The sequence below is a fragment of the Petaurus breviceps genome, unplaced genomic scaffold, assembly GCF_028583685.1.
Source record: "Petaurus breviceps papuanus isolate PSGF00001 unplaced genomic scaffold, PetGlider_PUasm1.0 90574, whole genome shotgun sequence".
In the NCBI taxonomy this organism is placed as follows: Eukaryota; Metazoa; Chordata; class Mammalia; order Diprotodontia; family Petauridae; genus Petaurus; species Petaurus breviceps.
The window spans coordinates 1819150-1844723 of NW_027187277.1; the positions used below are offsets into that span (position 1 = coordinate 1819150).

At 38.0% G+C, this 25574-nt stretch overlaps 1 protein-coding gene across 2 annotated transcripts in view; it reads right to left on the reverse strand.

Moving 5' to 3' along the window:
• The window catches only part of SMS (spermine synthase), a 78245-nt gene that overhangs the window by 45163 nt on the left and 7508 nt on the right, over positions 1-25574 (reverse strand). For both annotated transcript variants that reach the window (XM_069063415.1, XM_069063416.1), the window contains exon 2: positions 4531-4651. In XM_069063415.1, the coding sequence (XP_068919516.1) occupies positions 4531-4651 (121 nt within the window). The remainder of the gene's footprint in view (positions 1-4530; positions 4652-25574) is intronic.

Genomic DNA, 25574 nt, shown 5'->3' on the forward strand with positions numbered 1-25574 from the left:
GAAGCCTTACTACAAGCAAGCCTCCCCCTAAGCTTCTCCTTAGGCAAGTCCCACCCTCAATGGGTTCCACAGGAGGCCTATTAATGGGTAGGGAAGATCTTATTATCCCATTAACAATACACCCATTCAGGACAGCAAAGTGGGAAGAATGACTTGGCTACTCATACTGCTTACTTCACCAGACCACACCAGCCCTTGCCCTGCCACTGTATCATCCTAGGGTACTTAAGGGGCCTTACTGTCTACTCTGCTGCTAAACCTACCAAACCCCCAAACACTGTCATCTGATCTGTAGAGCCACTTAAGAACCCCTGGCCTCTTTATCAACCCTACAGCTAAATTCTCTTATGTGTTTCCTCCCCAAAGTTATGAGTTCCTTGAGAGTAGAGAATGCCTTACATTTTTTTTTTTGCTATTTTTTAAATTTTTTTTTTAATTAATTTGTTTCTTTCCTTTTAGTTTACAGGATTCAATTCCACAATTCCTTGAGTTTCACATTTTGTCCCCCTCCCTCCCCTCCCCACCATGGCGGCATATAGTCAAGTATAGGATCTGTAAATACTTTCACATTATACATGCCTTGCATTTTCCATTTGCGTCCCCAGGACTTAAAAAACTTCTTGGCAGTTAGCTCTTAATAAAATGCATTTTCATTCATGTGTCCTGCTAGGTACGATACAGTAAAACATATTATAAACAAAAAATCTATGGACAAATGGCATAAAAATATTTTGCTGCTCAGTCATGTCCAACTCCTCCTGTCCCCAAAGATACTGGTTTGCCATTTCATTTTCCAGCTCATTTTATAGATACGCAAACTGAGCAAGCAGAGTTAAGTGACTTGCCAAGGGTCACACAGCCATTAAGTGTCTGAGGTCATATCTGAACTCAGGAAAATAACGCTTCTTGACTCCAGGCCCGGAAATCTATCCACTGTACCACCTAGGTGCCCCTAATGGTATAAAAGTATAGAAATATGCCATTACTATTTATAAAAATGACATAAAATATGAAACAGAGGCTGGTCAAAGTGAGAGCAGGGATAGTCAGTTAAAAGCCTGAATGCTCCACTGGCATTCACTGACTGTCATATAAAGAGGGCTCAAGAAAGGCCCTAGGGTATAGGATGAACCCCTCCAGGAGCAAATTTACAGAAATACATGATCAAGAGTAACACTTGAGACACGGAGAAGATAGCCTCCAATCAGCCAGAGCAGGGCTCTGGGAGTCAACTGCAGCCCTGCGCACCAGGGGTTTTTGGCCCAGGACGAGCCTGACCAACCACCTGCTGGGACTCCAGATCACCAACAGCTGTGGCCATTTCCAGAATTATCAACACATACATTCAAAGGACAAAGTCAGTGCAGTGTGCACTTTGGGACCCAGTGCGTTGGCTTTTGCCCCCGGGAGAGAAGCCTCTGAGGGCTCTGGCGCAGCTGCAGCAGCTTCAGCTCCTGGCCTGCAGAGTGTAGGGGGACCAAGTGACCAGCCTGAGGGATAATCGCTCTTGCTTTAACCTGCTTGGATCTGGATTTCGGTCTAGGGTGGAGGTCCTGGGGTGTGTGACCAGCTTGCCAGAGCTTGTAAACACTTCAGAGAGTGTACCCAACTAATACCTCAGGCAGCTGAGAAAGCTCCAGCATTTGGAATAAAGCTCCCCTGTCTGGTGGCAGAGTCCTACTGTGGCAAAAAGCCCAAAAGTCAAGTAACTGAGTAGCAAAATGAGCAGGCAAAGGAAGCAAACCGAGCGGAGCAATCCAACATTAGACTCCTATTTTTGGGGACAAAAAGGATCAAAGCACAGAACAGGAGGAAGACAGTGAAGTCAGAACTCCTGCACCAAAAGCTTCAAAGGAAAATACAAGCTGGTTACAGGCCATAGAGGACCTTAAGAAGCAGATAAGAGAAGTGGAGGAAAAATTGGGAAGAGAAATAAAAACGATGCAAGAAAATTATGAAACGAGAGTCAACAGCCTGACTGAGGAAAATAACACCTTAAAAACAGACTAACTCAAATGGCAAAAGAGGCTCAAAAAGGCAATGAGGAGAAGAATGCCTTAAAAAGCCAAATTTGCCAGATGGAAAAAAGAATCTCAAAATCTCACCAAGGAAAATCATTCCTTCAGAGTTAGATTGGAGCAAATGGAAGCTAGTGACTTTATGAGAAATCAAGATGATGTTAAATAGATCCAAACAAATGAAAGAACAGAAGGCAATGTGAAATATCTCATGGGAAAAACCACTGACCTGGAAAATGGATCCAGGAGAGATAATTTAAAAATTATTGGACTACCTGAAAGCCATGATCAAAATAAGAACCTAGAAATCATCCTCCAGGAAGTTCTCAAAGAAAACTGCCCTGATGTTTTAGAACAAGAGGGCAAAATAGAGGTTGAAAGAATCCACCGATCACCTCCTGAAAAAGATCCCAAAAAGAAAACTCCTAGGGATATTATAGCCAGTTTCCGGAATTCCCAGATCAAGGAGAGAATGTTACAAGCAGCCAGGAAGAAACACAATCAGGATAACTCAGAATCTGGCAGCTTCTACACTGAGGGATCGAAGGGCTTGGAATATGATATTCCGGAGGTCAAAGGAGCTGGGATTAAAACCAAGAATCACCTACCCAGCAAAACTGAGTATCACATTTCAGGGGAAAATATGGTCATTCAGTGGAATAAAGGACTTTCAAGCATTTTCAAACATTCAAAACCAGAGGTGAATAGAAAATTTGACATTCAGATACAAGAAGCAAGAGAAGCATGAGAAGCTAAACAGGGAAAAGAAATCATAAGGAACTTATCAAAGTTAAACTATTAACATTCCTACATGGAAAAACAATAATTGTGACTGATGAAACTTTTCTCAGTATGAAAATAGTTGAAGGGAATAGAAATATATATATATATATATATATATATATATATATACACACACATATATATGCCTATATTGGAGGGTATATGGGCATATGAATATATATGTGAATATCTGCATATATGTTTACAGGTATATATAGATAAAAGGCACAGGACCAATTTTATAGGAAGGGAGCATACTTAAAAGGTGAAATTAAGAGGTGAGAGAGGAATATAATGAGGAGATGGGAAAAGACAGAATGGGGTAAACTATCTCATATAGAAGAGGCAAGGGAAAATGGTTACAATGGAGGGGAAGAATAGGAAGGCAAAAGGGAATGGGTCAACCTTATTCTCATTGAATTTGGCTTGGGGAGGGAATGACATACACACTAAATAGGGTATCTCACTCTACAGGAGAGTAGGGAGGGAAGGGGAGATGACAGGGGGGGTGATGGAAGGGAGGGCAGGCAGGGGGGAGGGAAATTGGAAGCACCTACTTTTGAAAAGCGATGGGATCAAAATAGAGAACAGAACAAGTGGGAGGTGGGATAGGAGAGAGGGAAATATAGTCAGTATTTTACAATATATCTACTGTGTTACTGTTTTGCATTAGCTGCACATGTAGAACCTATACTGGATTGCTTTTCTTTCCAGTAAGGGTGGGTGACAAAGGAGGAAGGGAATGAATCTGGAATTCAAAGTTTTAAAATCAAATGTTTAAAAATATATATATATATATATATGCTATTATTGATACTATTTTACATGTAATTGGGAAATAAGATATACAGGCACTGAGGCATAGAGATCTACCATGCCCTACTGGAAAAGTTGAAGGGGGTATGGGAAAAGATATGGGAGAGAGCAGATTGGAGGAGGGGATATCCTGTGGGACTGCTATTTGGGGGCAGTGAGTAGGAGAAAAACCGGGAGAAAATTTGTAACTCAAAATCTGGCGGAAATGAATGATGTAAATCAGAAGTTAATAAAGCATTTGAAAAGCTAAATAAATAAATAAATAGTCACACTTAAAAGGACCGGCAAAATCATTTGTTGGGAGGAATCTCTACCCTGGTATCAAATTTACTAGAGTATGAATATAATAGAAAACCCATGTTTGTAAGCACCCAGCACAATTAAATTCTATACATAATTGAATTCTTGTTTTCCTAAATAAAATGAAGTCATCTAGGGGCATCAATAAAAAAATCTTTCCTTCCTTATGACCTGGCCCATTCTGAAATACTGCAAGGTTTCTTTGCTGAGGAAGAAATAAGAAACACATTATATCCATTCAGGAATATAAGATGTGTTTTTGGACATGGTCACCTGTTAATTTGTTTGGCTTGATCATGTTTCTGGGTTTGTTTGTTTTCATACTTTCTGGTTTTTTTTCTTTCTGTCAGTTTTTTAAAGCAGGGAGATAAGGTGGTCAACAATAGTGACCGAAAAGACGGGGGAGATCACTGAAACTCTTAAATACATATATAACAGAGAACAGAAGGAAGCAGACAAGCAGGATATTTTTAAAAAGTAATGTGTAGAATGTATTCTTTTCTCTTAAAAAAAACCAAATGTTATAAAAATGCAGACGTATGGTTTTATATAGAATACTATATTCTGTGTGTTTAAGTTCAAAAAAAATTTTTTTTAAAAGATCTCCACTTACCTGCCATTTTTGTTAATGTAGGTTGCTAGATAACCGTGATCTTCCCAAGAATGAATTGTTTCTGTCATTGCCTGCTCTTCAAAAACAGACTGTAGACCTTTAAGAATGGCATCTCCATCAGCTGTAATAAGGAGAGAGAGAGAGAAAGACATAGGCGACAAGGTTAAAGAAAAGACAGAAAAAGGATCATGGTAACTAAGAAAACTTAGTATTTGATTATCTAATACCTTACATCAATCTCATTTGTCACAATTCTTGAAATTCTACCAAATTAATCTGAGGCAGTATTAAAACAGAATGGGGAGAAGGAAATGCAAGAATGATCTGAGTGATACCTATAAGGAGGCCAGACAAGTACTCAATAGTATTACTCACTTTCATGCTATTTTTCAAAGACCAATTTGTAAAAGAAATAAGAAATGGGAGAGACACTAATACCTGGTTGGTGGAGCTGTGAATTGATCCAGCTAATCTGGAAAACTCTTATGCTAAGAAAGTGACTAAATCTTCCACATATCCTTTGACCCAAAAAGCCTATCTGTGGGCACAGACCCCAGTGAAATCAAAGCAAGAAAGGAGATCATTTTATTTTTTATACCACTGACAGATACTCAACAGTTTTACATTTACCTAAAAGTGCTTGTCTCTTATTTTTCACTTTACATAAAGTAACTTAATGTTAAGGAATATAATTCACTTCCAAGATTTTTTAACTTTGAAATTTAGTATGGAGTTAACGCACAGTAGATACATTATTTAGAGTGGTATTTTTCTGGTAGTAAAGATTGGAAACAAAGCAGATGCAGAACTACTGGGGAGTAGTTCAAATTGCAGCTCACAAATAATGGAAAATTACTAGGCTGTAAGAAACACGCAGAGAAAAAAAATTTCTTAAAAAAAAAAGAAGAAACATGAAGAGAGAAGCAAAGGAGATAGTGATCAGAAGGGAAGTACACAGAACCAGAAAAACCATATACAGACAAATACAATTACTGCTACAATGAAAGTGAAAGAAACAAAACAAAAAAATCCCCCTAATTATAATGACCAAGTCAGGCTCCAAAACAGCTGACAATGTGTCTTATCTCCTGTCTCCTTTTCAGGAGTGGAGGACTACACATGTACAACAATGCAAATAACATCTTTATTGTCACCCACGCAAGGCTGGCGGGCAAGCTAGCCTGGCTGAAGCAATAAAGCATCCTGAAGTACAGATAAGAGTTGGCCTGCCAGTTCAACCACCCTAACCACCCACCACCACTTTCCCTCAGAACCCAGTGGATCCCCTCTGGCTCTGTTGAAGTCTATGGGCCTCTTCTCAGAATGTTTTTAAATGCATGAAATACATAGAATCAAAAAAGAAAACAATTACATTGAAATACCTTTGTCAAAATAATTTTTTAAAACGGTCAATCAAGAAGCCCAAGTCCTATGCATAGTTGCAGACTCTTAAGGGAAAGTACAGGGCACTATATGGAAGGTACAAGTCCACACAGAGTTCAATGGGAGTACAGAAGAACCAGTTCAGGAGATGAAGAAACCATCCTTTGAGATCTAGGTCCTCAAATGAGGCCCTTTGACTGAATCCAAACTTCACAGAACAAATCCCCTTAAAAAGATTTGTTCTGTAAAACTTGGACTCATTCAAAAGGCCACACCCAAAGACATAGGAGGCAAAAAGCAGCCCTAAGGCCAACAGTTCCCTGTAAGATGTAGAAAAAAAAAAACCCTAAGAATACAGGGTTCAAAGCTAAGGGGAGAAAAGAGGAAAGGTGGGGAGAGTTCAAAGAGCATACCTAATGTCATAGAACAACCAAACTGAAAAAATTACTGAGAAAATAATTTTTAAAAAAAGACGGAAATCACTATTGACTAGAGAAATGAAAATTAAAATAACTGAGGTACCACATCATACCTATCATATTGGCTAACATGACAAAACAGGAAAATGATACATTGTTGAAGATTTGGGAAAATTGGAACATTAATGCATTGTTGGTGGAGTTGTAAATTGATCCAACCATTCTGGAGAGCAATTTGGAACTATGCCCAAAGGGCTATAAAAGTGTCCATACCCTTTGATCACTCGTAGGTCTGTATCCCAAAGAGATTATAAAACTGGAAAAAGGACCCACACATAAAAAAATATTTCTAACAGTTCTTTTTTGTGGTGGCCAAGAATTGGAAATTGAGGGGATGTCCATCAATTCGGGAATGGCTGAACAAGTTGTGGTATATGCATGTTATGGAATACTATTGTGCTATAAGAAACGAGGAGCAGGCAGTCTTCATATTTACCTGGAGAGGCTTAAAAGAACTGATGCTGAGTGAGAAGAGTAGAACCAGGAAAAATTTGTACACAATTACAGATACAACTTATGTGTGATGACCAACTTTGATAGACTGGACTCTTCTCAGCAATGCTGTGATATAAGTCAATCCCAAAAGACTCATGATGGAGAAAAAAATGTGCATCCAGAGAAAGAACTAAGTTTATATCCAGGTGGAAGCAAAATACCTGATCTTTTTCCTTCTCTTATTTGGTTTTATGTCCTCTTTACCATTTTTCATTCCAGCTGGTACAATCTGTCCTTATAACCTGACCAATGTATAATGTGAAATTATTTACAGATCCTATACTTGACTATAAGCCGCCATGGGGGGAAGGGGAGGGAGGGGGACAAAATGTGAAATTCAAGGAATTGTGGAATTGAATCCTGTAAACTAAAAGGAAACAAACAAATTAATAAAAATTTAAAAAAAGAAAAAACTATCCTCCCAATTAGAAGGGAAGGTACTTGAAAGCAATTATCCCTTCTGTAATCTTTAAATAGCCATTATTTTTTATTTAATTAAGTCAGTTATCACTTAAAATCTTATGGTGATAGAATACAGGGAAACACTTAGTTGATATTAAGGTATGCTGAAATATTGTAGGCTACAAAAAATACCCATTAAAAACAAGTTAATTTCTATGTAAGGACAAATCCAAGAGGCAATAATAGAAAAGAAAATATTATTCAAGATCAATCTATCAAAGTACATGAAATACTTGTATACATTCAATTACAAAGTGGTTCATAAAAGAAATAAAGACCATCTAAAATAGATGGCCAAGGGCAGGCAGGCAGGTGAAGCAGTGGCCCTAGAGTCAGAGGACCTGAGTTCAAAAATGGGCTAAGATACTTATTAGCTGTATGACTCTGGGCAAGTCTCTTAACTGTACTTGCCTTGGTTTCCTCCTCTGTAAATGAGCTAAAGAAGGAAATGCTAAACCACTCCAGTATCTCTGCCAAGAAAACCCCAAATAGGATGAGGAAAAGTCAATAACAACTGAAACAACTCAAAAAAAAAAATTTCTGGAGTTGACTAATGTTTAATGTGAAGGTATTTGTAGAATCTATGTTAGATTGAATGTCATCATGGGGGGCCAAGGGCAAGGAGAGGGAGGGGGAGAAAATCTGGAACTCAAAAGCTTGTGGAAGTGAATGTTGTAAACTAAAAGCAAATTAATTAATTTTTCTGAAATTGCTGGAGAAATATTCAGTGCTCATGGCTGTAATATAATTTAATTTAACGTTATCAATACAATAATTTATCAATAAAAATGACTACTATAAAAGTTAATTTACACTTTTAATATGTACCAATTCTATAGAATAATAATTCATTTGCAGAAATAAAATATCTAGAATATCAAAGGAAAAATTAAACAGCAGAATTGAAGGAGGAAATATCACTTCCAGACCTTAAACTATATTATAAAAGCAACAATCACCAAAATTATTTGGTACCAAAACTATCAAGAGAGCAATGGAATAGACTAGGCAAGGGGAAAATTAAAACAACAGGAACTCAATAATCCAATGATCAACAAACCCAGAAAACAAATTATTTAGAAAAGAACTATTTGATTAAAAAAAATTGCTGGGAAAACTGGAAAGGAGTCTAGAAGAAATTGCACCAACATGATGTTCCATATCCCATGATAATGTCTAAATGGATATATGACAGAAATATTAAAGCTATACCATGCCATTAAAAAGTTAGAAGAGAAGATAAATTTACCTTTTGAATCCATGGGTAAGTGATAGAAATATTAAAGATACACCATGCCATTAAAAAGTTAGAAGAGAAAATAAATTTACCTTTCACAACTATGGGTAGGAGATTTACTTTTCATCAATAAAGGGACAGGCAGGTGCAATTACAAAAGACAAAATGCATTATTTTAATTACATGAAACTGAAGAACTTCTGCACAAACAAAATCAATGCACCTAGGATAAGATAAGAAGTAGTCAAATGGGAACAAAATCTTTTGATCAAATTTATCAGATAAGGGGTTGGTATCCAAGATATATAAACAACAGATATGTGAAAAGCACTGCTACAAACATTTTGGTACAAGTGGAAACTTTCTTCTTGTCAATGACCTCTTTAAATCTAGTAATAGACTCTCTGGGTCTAAGGATATGAACAGATATTTTAATCACTTAATTTGTAATTCCAAATTGCTTTCCAAAGTGGATGTTCTGATTATTACTGCCTATCACTGAATCATCTATCCAACATCAGCTATCCCCACCTTGGAATTCACAAGATATTTTGTTTACAGCTCTTTAAGTATACTTAATTATAACTGTCAGGTGGTAGTCTTATCTCCCTCTTAGGCAATAAATTCCCCACAGAAGCAAGAACTATATTATACCTTAACTAAACTTTGTCCTATTCCAGTGTTTCAAGTGTAATGGAATATGCCTATTTTTTTTTAATGAAACTAGAAAATGACTAGAGCAAAGCTTCTGAAAGTATGAACAACAAACCTCAGAAGTCCCCCAAGACCCTTTTAGAATGTGTCTGAGGGGGTGACTCAGGTTGGTGGTTAGAAGTCAATGAAGGTTTAGACACTTAATGAAAAAGGGAAAATCCTGGGACCAAAGATAATAGTCTCCTGGACCTTCCCTCCTCCACTTCAGACCTCTCAATTTTTTCCCTGCTAACTCTAACATACAGCATAATAACACTTTTATACTTATGTCTAAAATAGAGTAGAAGCTCTTTGAAGTCAGGAACTATCATTTTCCTTTGTATCCCCCAGTAATTGAGCACAGAGCAAATAGTAGGTACTAAATAAATGCTTCTTACTTGATGACCTTGAACTTACTACTTTAAGTTCTTTAAAGGAGAGGACTGTGTCTTACATTTTTTTTTTATTTTCCCAGGGGCTAAGCCAAGGTGTACATAGGTACTTTTTCTGTTTTCTTTCTTTCTTTTTTTTTTTTTTTGGTAATCAGGGTTAAATGACTTGGTCAGGGTCACCCTAGTGTCTGAGGCTGGATGTGAAATCAGGTCCTCCTGACTCCAGGACTGCTATGCCACCTAAGCTGCCCCACACATAGGTACTCAATACAGGGATTCTGATGAGTTCTAAGGAAAAAGCCAAGCCCCCGACAAGCAAGTGTTCTCTTGCTCTTATGCAGCAGTAGCAGTTATAGCTACCTCCTACATGAGACTGTATCAGCAATGCCATATTCACAATGCCTATAGAGATTACAAATATGCTGATATAATTATCCATTACAAAATACGTCATGTTTGCCATATGAGGAAATAAACTAGAAAATTTATTAAGATACCAAAAGACTGAGTCCCAAAACCAGAAAGTGAAAGCCATCAGAGTAGTTATGATATTGGCACAGGTAGATAAAGTAGAAAGCACCCACATTTTCAAGCCTTTAAAACAGAACAGGCTACCTCAGGCAAAGGTCCTCCTCTCCCCACACACAGCAACCACCCAGCGTCCTGGAAGCGCGCTCCCAGCAGCTCCGGCCCCTGGCAGTCCTCAGCAGGAGTCCTTAGCAGTCCTAACTCAAAAAGGGCTTCGCGCTGCCACTGCCTCTGCTGCTGCCGCCGTCACCACCACCGCCAGCCAACGCAGGAACGCTAGCTTGGCTTCCGCTTCCTCTTGCTCCGCCCCTTCCTGCTACATCAGCAAGTCCAACGGGGCATGGAAGATCTTTAAATCCCATAACCCTTACAGAGACCTTGCCTGATATCTCTAGTTGTTAAGTGCCCTATCCTGCTGAAAGTTTGTAAACATGTTACATCCTCCCCGTAGAACATAAAAGGCTCTTTTCAGACTGGGACCTGTTTTCCCACATTTGTACCCCTACCTCAAAACTAGGAAATGCCTTAATAAATGTTTGTGGTACTGAAAGCATAGATTTATTCTCTGAAGAATCAAGGAATGTCTTGCTTTTCTCCGGAGTTTCACATTTCCAGGTTGCATACTAACTACACAAATCACCACCAATGCTTGAAACTAAGAGGGGAGGGGGAAAGAGGTGAAAGGGAACAATCTTTTGAACCACTTTGAACATCATTTAACCTGCATTTTAGAAACTAATCTAGCATTCAAAAGGTATGGCAGGTAAGAAAGCTCCTAAGCATTAAAAAAAAAAAAACTCCCAAACCCACCTGAAAGTGTTGTGCTAATTCTACAGATCAAAGACTGCACAGAATTATGACCGCAATTGGCAAAGGATGAAGGAATTTCGGCCAAGCACAAGGACATGGCATAAACATTATTATGGTAGTGGAAAGATGCCCAAGACTCTAAAAGAACTTTTTGGAATTATACAAATTATGGTTCTGTGCTTCTTTTAAAATTTCTATCATTTTATTCATGCTAAAGGATTTCACAAGATGAAATTAATCTGTAGTCCATTAATAAGTGACTACCTAACAATAGCTAGACGGCTGAGTAAGGGGAGGAGGTAGAAGGGAGAGGAGGTAATGGAGTCAAAAATGGAAGATGGTGATAGCATTAACAGAAATAAAGGGGAGTGTTTAAACTTTGAAAGATATAGGAACTTTGATCAATGTAATGAAAAACCATGATCCCAGAGAACTCATGATGAAACATGCTACCCACTTCTTGACAGAGGGAATAACAAAAGTATAAATGGAGACATTTTTCTCTTGGGACATGACTTGACTATGCATATTTGTAACAGCAATTTTTTGTCGTTGTTTTACCCTTGATGGAAGCAGGGGGGAGAGAATTCCTATGGAAAAATGAAATAAAATGTTTTGGTTTGTTTTTGTTTTTAAAGAAGGACATAGAGGAAAATGGCTTTCTAGATAGATGGACCAAGGTGTTGACAGAGTATTCTACTGGTACTTCAGGAAATACAGCAAGGCAAGGCTCTTAGTTGATGAAGAAATCAAGCTCCTAAAGATGTTCAAGGCAATGCTGGAGATAAGTGGAACCTCAGAGTTCAACCTCAGAGTCACATTCAGGATGCTGACCTCTACACTGAAGGCTTGCCATTTCATGGAGGCAAGGAATTTCCTGGTGTTTATTCTCAGGTTGACTGACATCGTGAAGGGGTCAGAGCCCCAAGAGCATTCTGGTGGAAATGACCCAACTGAAAAGACATTCAGGGAAAACAAGAAGTGCCTTTAAGGGCTCATCTGGACTATCACCCAGATTACCATAGAACAACAGAACTGTAGAGTTGGAACAAACAGGTAAGTACAGTAAGAGCAAAGGCCTTGCATTCAAATGCTGATGCTGCTATTTTAGGTTGATACTTATGATATACATCATTTTTTTTTGGTCTGAGTCTGAGACTGAAAAGAAAGGGTATTACTAGACCAGAGGTTCTAAACCTGGAGTCCATAAACAGATTTCAAGGAGTCTTTCACTAACCTCTAAGTGAAATTTAGCATTTCCTTCAATCAGGAGTGTTTGAAAGAAAACATTCTGAGATGGCTTTGCCTAACTACCAGAGGGGTCTATGACACAAAAAAAGATTATATCTATCTAATCAATCTATCTACCTATCTATGGCTATAAGTAAACTTAGACTCATGATGGAGAGAGATGTCTACATTCAGAGAAAGAACTAGAAAGAACAGAGTTTGAATGCAGATTGAAGCAAATTACCTGTTCTCTTTCTTTTTCTTGTTTGGTTTTGTTTCCTCTTTCCCACTGCTCATTCCATCTGATACAATCCTTCTTTATAACCTGACTAATGTCTAATGTGAAACTATTTGCAGATCCTATACTTGATTGTATGATGCTGGAGGGGGGGGGGAAGAAAATTTGAAACTCAAAGAACTGGGAAACAGAATCTTGTAAACTCAAAGTAAACAAACAAGTTAATAAAGAACAAAAAAAAAAAAAGAAAAATATAAGAATTCAGGGCATGATGTTGCCCAAGGCGCTGGTTTGCTCATACAGATTAAATCACAATGTCTTCTACCCAAAGTCACTGCTGGGTCTGGTTTTATTGTACTCTCTTTAGTCCAAAATGCAAAGTAATAACCAACTTGGCTTGGAAAAAACCATTCATCCCATCATCCAGTGAGCCACTGTAGCAGCAAGCACCCCAAGCGTCCCCAGGGTGGCTGCCCATACAGGTTCTTGGATCTGCTTTGTGAAAGGAAACCAACTCAAAATGGGTTAACAAGCTTACTTTAATCAGTCAAACATATATCGTTCACCTAGTTCAGGGGAAAAAGGTCAGCACCCCGAACTTCAGAATACACAGACAGAATTATCAAGTCAGAGAAACAGATCAAGTAGACAGTTTTCCAAACTGTGCAACCATTACATACATACCAAACATCTGGGTTTTTCAAAGCCAGGGGGCTCTGGACAATGGCTTCCCAGAATCCATATCAAATCACAGAACACTTCTCAAAGTGAGCCCCAAAACAAAGCCTCATATCAGGGCTTACATAGCCTTCTCCTGGCCCAGAGAATGTAACACCTTTTGGACCCACTGGCCAATCAAAAAGTATCAACTGAAAAACAAGCCTCCCACCCCAGGCTCTAGGTGCACTTTAGCCTAGGGGCAGGGAAGATCTTCAAATTTACATTCCCATTACAGCCACCAGAACAAAGACTAGCAGAACACAGTAGAATCCCAGGCCCTAAAATTGGGCTAACTTAAAACATCAATTGACTTTTCTTTTTTTCCAGGGGCCTAGGATAGTTGGTAGATTTGTCCTTTTGGGTGTTCTCTGTTGCCCTTCAAAGTTCTAGGCTGTAATGTCAAGGTAGCTCGATAGAAATACCAACAGAAGGCCAGGTAGCACAGCGAGTAAGAGCACCAGCCCCAGAGTCAGGATGACCTGGGATAGAATCTGGGCTCAGATACTTAGCACCACACCCAGAAATAACTGGCCGGGTAACCTTGAGCAAGTTACTTAACCAATTGCTTAAAAAAAAAATACCAACAGAAATACCAAAACAATAATTGCTTCAACTTTATGCAGTAAAAAAAAAAAAACAATCATTAGACCAGATGACCTCCAAGGTACCTTTCAGGTTTAAATCTGTAGTCTTATTTATATGACTGCAGAGAAAATCTAGTCTGTGATGATAACAGTAAGAACAATAATAGCTTGCATTTACATTGATTTAAAATATGCAAAGCACTTTACAAATATTATCATGAAGAGGGGAAGGTGTGTGTGCTATTATTATCCCCATCTTACAGATGAGGAAACTGAGACAGAAGTTCAGTTATTTGCCCAGACTCCCACAGCTAAGAAGTATCTGAGGCAGGATTCAAACTCAGGTCCTCCTGATGCCAGGTACAGTGCTCTAACCACTGCACCACTTGCCTACCATATATAATATACCTAGACAGTAATTGCCTTCCTGGTTCTTGTAATGAAGAACTCATTACTTTCTTAAGGTGATAGAATTTACACTTTTGAAGATATGCTCTTCTCAGTTTCTTTATATTGAGCTGAAATCAATCTCTTTGCCTGGCACATTATTAAGCACAATATGTATAAATGTTAGTTATTATAATTTTCATTATTACTTCCTCAGGGAGTTCTGCATTTGGTTCTGCCCCTGAGGCAAAGCAGAATGAGTAAAATCCTTTTTCTACATGGCAGCTAGGTGGGCTCAGTGGATAGAGCACCTGCCCAGGAGTCAGGAGGACCTGAGTTCAAATTCGGCTTCAGACACTTAACATACTTATTAGCCGTGTGACCTTGGGCAAGTCACTTAACCCCAATTGCCCTACCTTCCCCACTCTGAGAAAAAGCAAAAAAAAAAAAAAAGACATCTTGCCTCAGATGTAAAACAGGCAAGTCCTTCAACCTCTGGTTTACCTTGGTTTTCTCAACTGTAAGTCAGGGATAACAATAGCACTTTTCAAGACTGATATGAGGACAAAAACGAGATAATGGTTTTAAAGCACTTAGCACAGTAGGAGCTATATGCACAAATGATGCTATATAAAATGCTTATTTGCTTCCTCTTCTCTTCCTTTCCACATATGGGCCCTTCAATACTTGAAGGCAAAACTATCAGGATTTCAATAATAGCAGAGATGTTTGAAAAGGGAACATGAGTTGGTGTGCTGCTTTGGCCATGCTGGGTTTGAGATGCCCCCAAGACATCCTGTCAAAATGTCCACAAGTTTGCTGAGATCAAGGGAGTCAGTACTAAAGAAGGCCCAGGTGAGAGCCTTAAGAAATATTGACAGTTAAGTGGACATCACATAGATAAAGATCCAACAGAGAATATCATGAAATAACCATCAGACAGGTAAAGAAGAGAATCAATGGTATCACAAAAACCCAGAAAAAGAAGAAAGTATCCAGGAGGACGTATTCAAAAGCACCAAATGCTGCAGTCAAAAAAGGATGGAGACTGAGAAAAGAATATTCAGTTTAGCAATTAGGAGGTTCTAGAGAAAATGGTTTCATTATAAGTTTTCAGGTCAGAGGCCACATAGCAGGAAGATTAGGTGGAGTATGAGGAGAGCAACATGGTCCCCAAGTACAGACACTCTTTTTTAAGACATTTGGAAGAGAGGGGGAGAAAAATATGTTGGAAAACAACATCTGATAGGAATGGTAGAATGTAGTAAGAGCTTTCTTTGTTTTAAGGATGGGGGGTGGTGGGTGGGGGGTAGGCTGGATATATTTGTAGGCAGAAGGTAAAAGAACCAGTGGATAGGGAATGAATGAAAGTTAGAGAACTGGAGATAAAAGGAGAAAGGATCGTACACGAGGAAAGGTTGGATTTGGCGAGGAAAAGCACTGCCTCTTCAGAGACTGGAGTGGGAGATATGTGTTGAAGGGGTGGAGGGGAAAGAGAGAGGGAGAGAGAGAGAGAGAGAGAATATGTGTGTGTGTGTGTGTGTGTGTGTGTGTGTGTGTGTGCTTAAGGAGGTGGTGCTTGCAAGAGACTGAAAGAGGTTCAGAATTGCTGCTGTGCTAAGTATGAATTAGGGAGAAGCTTGGTCTAGTTGAGAGTAGACAGCATATAAAGGAAACAATCATAGCTTCATGACTTCCTCCAGCTACATACAGTCACATGTAAGTAGGAAGAGCAAGGACACAGCACGGCACAACAAATAAGAGAACCAGATTTGTAGTCAGAAAGAGCTGGGTTCAAATCCGGCCTCATATACTTGGGGCAAGTCAAGTCAGCAAGCATTTATCAAGTGTTTACTATGTGTCAGGTTCTATGCTAAGTGCTGTATAATTATTATCTCATTTGATCCTCACAACAAACCTGGGTGGTTAAGGGCTGTTATTACTCCCATTTCACAGATGAGGAAAATTGAAGCTGATAGAGGTTAAGTGCCTTGCCCACAGTTACACAAGCTACTAAATTTCTGTAATTATGGGCTTGGGTTATTGTTAGCTTTTCCCCATCTACCTAAGTGAAGATAAGGGAAAGAAAATAGATGACTTCCCAAGAAGAGCAAGGGATACTGTTCCTAAATGTTAAGTCTAAGAAACCCCAAGTACAGACAAAGAAACAGCGAAAAACTAAAAAGGAAAAACCTGAAAGAGTAACTAAAATGAGGTGGAAAACCTGAATGAAAAATATAGCTTTAAAAAAAAATAAATTTTGGTTGAAGGTAAAAAAAATCCATAGGAATATATCTTTATTTACTTAAAATAAACAGTACAAGACAAGTAACTCATTAGAATCAGAAGTGAAATCAACAAGGAGACAATTAAGTTGAATGAAGAACAATTTAGAGTAAAGCATTATTATGTAAGAGCTATGGATGCAGTACAAATAAATACTGCTTTCGAAATTCAGGGATTTTAGAGTGCTTTACTAGCTGTGAAAGTAGAGAGTTTATTAAATTTAAATTATGAGAATCTTAAGTCAAAGGTTATGAACAATTCATTTAAAAAATTGCCCGCTATTAGCAACCATATGAAAGTATGTTCCAAATCACTAATAAGATTTTGCGTCATAATCAGCAAATTGGTCAAGATGACAAAAGGTGGGAATAATCAATATTGGAGGTGTTGTATGAAGTCTGGTATGCTAATTCGTTGCCGGTGCAGCTGTGAACTGGGCCAACCATTTTGAAAAGCAATATGGAATTATGCAAAGAGAATGATTAGTGACCCTGTCTTTAACTCAGAAATCCCATTACCAGGCATATACACCAGAAAGGTTGATGACAATACCCACAGACACCAAAATATTTATAATAGTACTTTTTGTGGTAACAAAGACCTGGAAACAAAGCAGATGCCCGTCAACTGCAAAATAGTTCAATAAAATGCTTTACAACATGTGTAATATTACTGTTTGGTAAGAAATTATAAATATGCTTCTACCCCAAAATGATCAAAAAAAGAGGGAAAGCAACTACACATAATATTTATAGCAACTCTTTTTATAATGGCAAAACGAGAAATTAAGAAGGTATTCATCAACTGGGGAATGGCCAAACTTAATATAATGGAACATTATTGCGCTACGTTAAATGATAAAGTATGGTGACCCTAAAATAGATTAAAATGTAATTGGGTAATATTTAGTAAGTAAGAAAAAAAATAGAACATAGATAATATTAATAGGAGGTTTTCTAAGTCAGTATGTGCCCGCAGGTTTCCTCAGGCACTTTGGAGGCCGGAGGCTCTATCTGAATTTGCCATCATTAATAAAGGGAATGGTTTCAGAGAAACCTGAGCAGACCTGAAAGAACTAAGGAGGAATGAAGTAAACAGAGAACCAGGAGAACACATTAACAACTACATTATAAAAACAAGCAACTTCGAAAGACTTAGCTGGATCAACCAACCACCCTTCCAGAGACCTGAAGAAGAATGCTGCCCTGACAGAGATTCATTCTCAGGGTTCAGAATGGGACATATTTATGGACATGGTCAGAGAAAGAATTCTACTTTACTATTTCTATTTCTTACAAGGGTAGCTCAGAGGCCTTGGATTTGCAAATATAAGTACTATGTAAATGTGTTATTTCAACCCAGACTGCTTCTAGTATTTTATAGGCATGTTGTGTTCACTTGCTTCTAGTATTTTATATGCATGCTATGTATACATGCATGTAAATCCAAAGTATTTGATGGTGAACACAGGCATTTACAACACTAGAAGCAGTCTGCGTGGAAATAACACATTTACATAGTACTTAAAAATCTGCAAATTCAAGGCCTGAGAGACTTGAAGCTGAAATCCATTTATTAGACTAATGATCTTGAATTAATTTACAATGGTAATGGGTTGAGTCCTGAATCTGGTATCATCCAGTAACAACAAGGATTGGATCAAGGAAGGTAATAGCTATAAAACTGTATTTATACTGTACTACTATAAGTAATTACTGCTCCCCTCCCACACAACTACTTCAGTAGGTAGATGAATAATTTCCTGACAAAGACTTCTGTTCATCCTGTGGGATTTCTGTCCTTTTTCTCCTCATAAAGCTCATACCTGGTATACTCCACCTGTGGGCGCATGCAGCATGATCTTATCTAAATTTTCTTATCACATTTCCAGTATAAGATTTTTAATGCCAATTATCACATAGAGCCCAGTCACTGGTTATGTCAATTTCTATTATCAATTTTTCCCACCATTTGGTCTTTCTATTTATTTGTAATTAACTCAAGAAACTGGACTCTCATAAAATCATTAGGAGATCATTTGATGATCAGTCTGGTTTCTTCCACCTTCACTGGCCTTTAAAATCTAACAATAACTCAACATTACCTTCTAACATTTCTTTTGGGGTTGGAGCCTAATCTATCATCCTACATCAGAAAATGATTTTAATAGAAGCAGATTGTAATGGGAAAGTAAATTTTAAAGATCTTCCCTGCCCCTAGGCTAAAGTGCACCCGGAGCCTGGGGTGGGAGGCTTGTTTTTCAGTAGATACTTTTTGATTGGCCGGTGGGTCAATAAGGTTGTTACATTCTCTGAGCCAGCAGAAGGCTATATAAGCCCTGATGTGTAGCTTTGTTTTGGGGCTCACTTTGATAAGTGTTCTGTGATTTGATATGGATTCTGGGAAGCCATTGTCCAGAGCCCCGCCCCCCCCAGCTTTGAAAAACCCAGATGTTAATTGGGTATGGATGTAATGGTTGGACAGTTTGGAAATCTGTCTACTTGATCTGTTTCTCTGACTTGATAATTCTGTCTGTGTATTCTGAAGTTTGGGGTGCTGACCTTTTTCCCCTGAACTAGGAGAACGATACATATCTGACTGATTAAAGTAAGCTTGTTAACCCATTTTGAGTTGCTTTCCTTTATCAAAGCAGATCCAAGAACCTGTGGTGGCAGACACCCTGGGGACGCTGGGGTGCTTGCTGCTACACAGATATATAATGTTTTAATATATAAATATTCACATAAATCACTTTCTTCAATTTTCACAATAATCCAGTAAGGCAGATGTACAGTTTTTACCCTAGGTTTACAGGGGGGAAAACTCTGATAGTGTCTGGGGCAATTATACCACAAGTTCTCAAAATGTAGTCTGAAGATCCCTGAGAGGTCCCTGAGACCCTTTCAGGGGGTCTGAGAGATCAAAACTATTTTCATAATACCAAAATGTTATTTTCCTATTAAAAAGTTCTTCCCTTTTCCAATAGTGTATGTGTGAGACCAGACCTTCTTATACTTCAATCAGAATGAATGAAGAAGCAGATAGGAATCCAGTGGTCTTTAAGCCAGACATTAAAGACATTTGCAAAAATATGTAAAATAATGCCATTCTTCACTAGATTTGTTTTAGAAAAAAGGTTTCATTAAACAATGTTTAATGTTAACATGTTAATGGTTTTTGTTACCTCTAAATAAACTTTAAAAAAAATTTTTCCGTTTTAAATTCTAATTGATCCCAACATACAGATGTGGTTTTTACTACATACATGTGAAATAATCTACTTCTACAAATCATAGTAATTTATTAAGAAACTCTGAACTTTAAATCAGGCTTCTGACATATACTAATTGTGCAACCCTGGTTAAGTCTTCAAACCTCCATAAGTGCTCCCTGGTAATTCACAGAAGACTTGTTTATCTCCATGGGGTTCCAGGTTCAAAACAAAGAAAATAAGTTGAAGTTGGGATCAGCAGTTTTTATTCCTAATGTGACATATATCAGTAGATAGAACCCACCTTTCTTAAAAAGCTCTTTGAGGGCCTCAAATTTTTCAAGAGTGTAAAGGAGTCTGAGCCCCAACAGTGCATGAATCACTTACATTATGACATCCTGCCAACTTAAAATCACAGATAGTACCCCCAATTCAAGTTCATGGACACAATAACCCTATCTTAAAGTCATAATTTTAGCAAGCTTTTAGTTGATAACACATATAAAGTTGTTCTCTGCCCTATTGTAGGGAAAACATCAACAACACAAATCTGGTGAGAACTTTTATCTTTTAAGACTCAGTCTAAACTAATACGGTCCTTTAAACAGGTATTTCAATCTTCAAATAACATAACAAGTCATTAATTTTGCCTGTTCATTTGCCAACATAATTTCCTTTTATCTTGAACGGGCCTAAAAATACCATGGCATGATCTACCTTAATTTATAATACCTCATTATAACAGAGTATCTTTGTACACTGGCAGGATTCCATGTTTCTACAAAGGCACTCAGCCCAGAAAGTTTATTGAAATTATTGCTAAGTATTTACATGCTACTCCATGTTGTTAAAACTACTCTTGTTATTCCCTACAAACAACGGTGTGGGGGGTATGTTAAAAATGTTCATAATGAAAATAATTATTATTATGTAATATATAATCATATATATAAAATGTATATATAATTATTAAAAAAATAAATAAAAATGTTAATAAAGTGATCCTCAACGAGCAGATGTGGTCTCTATTGCACACATGTTAAATAAACTAATCTATCCCTAAGTCATAGTAATTTATTAAGAAACCCTAAACTTTTAAATCAGGCTTCTGACATACTAATTGTGCAACCCTAGGTAAGTGTTGTAACTTCTAACCTTCTAAGTGCTCCCTGAGGAAATAATACTGTAATTTATCAAAGACTTTTATCTGCATGGGGTTCCAGATTCAAAACAAACAAACAAAAAATAGAAGTCAGGCTCATCAAGAGTATGGATCTCTCTAAATAACTTAAAGCTGTAAGGGACCACAGGGTCACCTAGTCCAACACTCTCATTTACATACAAGGAAACTGAGGCCCAGAAAAGATAAGTGATTTGCCCAAGGAAACAAAGGTAATAAAGAACCCCAAAATTTGGTAAATGTCTAGATAAATAGTATTAGATTCTAGGTTTTCTTCAAAACATGGGCAGTTAAAAGTGGGTCTTCTTGGTAGCACCTAGACCCTGGGCAAGTCACTTCACCCTATTTGCCTCAGTTTCCTCATCTGTAAAATGAACCGGAGAAGGAGATGGCAAATCACTCCAGTATGTTTGCCAAGAAAACTCCAAATGGGGTCACCAACAATCAGACACAACAGAAAAAGAAATGGCTGACCAACAACAAAGACAGTTAAAGATACTGAGCATTAATTTGCCTTTAGTGAGAGGCCTAAAACTATCTTCAACAGTCCAAGTATTATTGTTTAATGTTCACAATTGCCAACTTGCTTAAAAGGTTTATTCACCTCTTGGAAGAACACAAGGTGAATTTAGAGTAACTGCCATCAAGTGATAAATCTCTTGGTCACTTTGACTAATCTACCAAAGTTTCCTTCATATTAGTGATGTACAGAGATGAGAATTATGAACTTCAACACACTTTTCATTCATAAACTGGTAATTTGGACTTTTAAAGAATTATCTAGCTATGACTTGATACCTTGCCAGCTAATTCCTTCATTATTCTCAGAATTTACTTGACCTCCATCAATGTTATCCCCAAGATAATGGTCTAATTCAATCTAAAACTGTTTTTGGCAGTCAATGATGATAACGGCCCTCAGTGACATTGAACTTACTCCATGCCAGGCACTGTGCTGAAGTGCTTTACAATTGTTACCAACTCTGAGAGGGAGGTGCTATTACATTTTACAGATGAGGAACTGAGCTTGACAGACCTGCCCAAGGTCACACATTTAATGTGTCTATTTGGAACTCAGTAGTCAAGTCAAATTTGAACTCAGCTCTTTTAACTCCAGGCCTAACTTCAGAGTATACTATCCACTACACCACCTAGCTAAGCCTGAGGAAGGGCATATGAACTTGGTTATAGAATTTCAGGATTGCTGGGCATCAGAGTCTCATGAAACATCACAACTGCCTTGAGTCACTTCCTTATTATCCACAGGTAATCTGTTCAACCTCCTAGAGTACACTAATGAAATGGCTCCTAATTGGCCTAGTTAGCCTGCTCACTGCTAAGGTTTCCTACTTCCTCATATCCTTTGCATTCTTTCTCTAGGAAGAGAAAGAAAATAATTAAGGCTCAGGTAACACTTCTCTCTATAGGACATAAAACCTCATTAATGAATTCTCCAAAATGAGCTGAGTCTCAAAGCAGAAAATTCTGCATCTTCCCCCCACCAAAAAAAAAGTTACAATCCCACAGCCTCACAGCTCACAGTCGGTTTCACAAAATTCAAATATTATGAAAGAAAAAGAGGGTCATTGAAGCATATTTTCAAATGCACATAAAAAATGGAATCACAAACAGGACAATCACAAAAACGTTGAATTTATTACAAACTTTAAAAAGCTCCACTTGACAGATTTGCAGTTTCACATGTACTGTACGATCTCTTCTGTTCTACTCTATGAATATTGAAATGCTCATCTTATTGGGTCTTTAATAAAATATAACTATGTGAATTTAGAAAAAAGAAAACAGGATATTGGTGGGAGCAGTCTGCAATATGGGTCAGAAGATCTAAGTTCAAATCACACTTATCACTTATTACCTGAATAAATACATACTCTGGGCAACTCCTCTAGCCCCTTTGTGCCTCTATTTCCTTATTTCAAAGTAAGTCGGACTTGATGTTCTCTAAAGTAGACAGTAAAACTCTGAGGTGTTGGTTAGTATTACTGTGGGGGTTTTTGTTCATTTGTCTATTTTTGTTTTGCTACAAAGGACTGGGGGGAGGGGGGGAGAAGGTGGGAAGAGATTTTCAAAAATAATGGCCGCTAGGTGGCGCAGTGAATAAAGCACCAGTCCTGGAGTCAGGAGGACCTGAGTTCAAATTCCATCTCACACACTTGACACACTAACTAGCTATGTGACCTTAAGCGAGTCACTTAACCCCAACTGCCTTGCCTTACCCCCTTCAAAAAAAAGGAAAGGCGATGTAAAGAAAAAAATTTTAATATATTCAAATGCATATATTCAAGTTGAGATTGCCCCTAACAACTCACAACTTTAAAAAATTACTGATATCTTCCTTCTTTTTTCACAATGTCCATATTTACCAAAACATCTCTTCCTTAATTACAAACCCACAACTTTTTATAAACTGCTTTGATATAAATCACTTTCAGGGCATCAGTTCTGGATTTGGGCATGTCTTAGCAATCAGAAATTTAATACACCTTGTTCACATTAAAGAGTCAAAAAACTTTAGCCTGGGATATTTTAGAAAGCAAAACTTGGGACAAGTACTATCTTTATGCTAAACAATTCTACTTGTTAGAAAGTATTAAGATCACAAAATTAATTTTTCATATGTGGTAAAGTAAGTGTTTATTGTAAGTTCAAGTGAACTCTTGCTGTGGAAGAAGCATTTAAAAAACACAATAAAGTATTTAATGCCAAACTTGGCAGATGTCTGTAAGCTCGACAAGTTCCGCATTGCCTTTAAATATCTGCCTCCTCAAATACCCAATCCATAAATAATGCACAAGTCATTTTATTTTAAGAGGAGTTAAATGCATACTTAAGAAAAATGTTCTCACTATGATTTAACTCAGCTACCAAAAGTGATCTGGTATAGGTAAACTGCTTGGAAAGTTTAATGCAGCATTTTTTAACCTGAGATCAGTGAACTTGTTTTTAAAAATATTCTTAGCACTTCCTTTCCTTGATAATCCTATGTACCGTGTTTCCCCGAAAATAAGCCCTCCCCTTACTGTGTAAGATTCCTCTAAAATAAGCCCTCCCCCGAAAATAAGCCCTATTGAGATCCCCTGCGCTACACGCTACATTACGATACCCTCTGTATACACCGTCCCCCCCCCCCGAAACGCACGCCGCACTCCGAGCTGCATCCAATCAGAGCTGCAGCAGTGAGCGCATCATCCTGTTCTTCCCCAGTGATTTGCTTATTGAATAAAGGTACATTTTTTTGTTCACATTTACCTGTTTATTAAAATTGCTGTCAATGTTCATTAAAATAAGCCCTCTGGTGTTTTTCTGTCCAAAAAAATTAATAAGACAGTGTCTTATTATTGGGGAAACACCGTATTTTATTTTAGGCATTTAAAAACATTCTGAGGGGCAGCTAGGTGGCGCAGTGAACCGGCGCTGGAGTCAGACACTTGACACAATTACTAGCCGTGTGACTTTGGGCAAGTCACTTAACCCCAATTGCTCTCCAAAAAAAAAGGCAAAAAAAGACTGGGGCGGCTAGGTGGCGCAGTGAGTAAAGCACTGGCCCCAGAGTTAGGAGGACCAGAGTTCAGTTCCGGCCTCAGACACTTAACACCCACACAAAAAAAACTAGCTGTGTAACCTTGGGCAAGTTACTTAACCCCAATTAACCCTCCAAAAGGCAAAAAAATTAAAAAATAACAACATTCTGAGAAGGGTGTCTGTTGGTTCCTTCAGACTGCCAAGAGGGTCCAATGACACTAAGATGCTTAAGAACCCCTGAACTAGTAATATCCTCTGTAAACACCTCTGACTAATCCTTAAGGCAACACCTCTGAGTAATAACTCATCTTTCAAAGATATCTGCAAAATTTTTGAGGTAGCAGAAGAAAAATCAGTGGGGGGACAACTCCGTGGCATATTCCATCCCTCCCCAACAAGAAGGCTGAACCAAGAGACACTTTGCCTACAGGGGTTACAAGAAACTTTTGGAGAATTTAAAACCTGTTCCCTCACTTTACAGATGAGGAAAACTGCCCAAGTTCTCACAACTAATTAATGGTGATTGAATAGCTCTTAAAAACCAGCTCTCGTAAATTCCCACTCCAATGCTTGTTGTTTGCCATGCTGAACCTGGTTTACTTTATCCTTTAGGCCCATACCAAGCCCAAGTACGAATAGTTCAGACATCCTAATTCAGGGGTGGGGTACCTTCAGTCTCAAGGCCATATGTGGCCCTCTAAGTCCCCAAATGCAGCCCTTTGACTGAATCCAAACTTCCCAGAACAAATCCCCTAAATAAAAGGATTTGCTCTGTGTAGCCTCAGGGCAGAAGTTTTCAGCACTCCAGTCCCAGTTCCTAGCTATCAACTGAGTTGCCTAAAATAAGGAGTTCATTTTTCACTACATCCCTCAGATAAATGGGAATTTTGACAACACAGTAGAAAGGAAAGAACCAAGATTCATCAGATAGTCTCGTTAGACATGTGACTTTTGGGAGTCACAATCTCTCTTTATTTCCATTCTATAGACAGATAAGCAGTTTCATATTTAAATATTGGGGTTTTTTTCAAAGAAACTTCCTCAGAAATTGAAGACCTGTGTCAAATTCTGTGATCACTGCTATTTCCTACATCTTTTGATCCCTGTAAGGTAGCTATTTAAAGTATTTGCAAATGAGTAAAGGTCATGTATAGTGATATATATGATATATATATGATAGTAACAA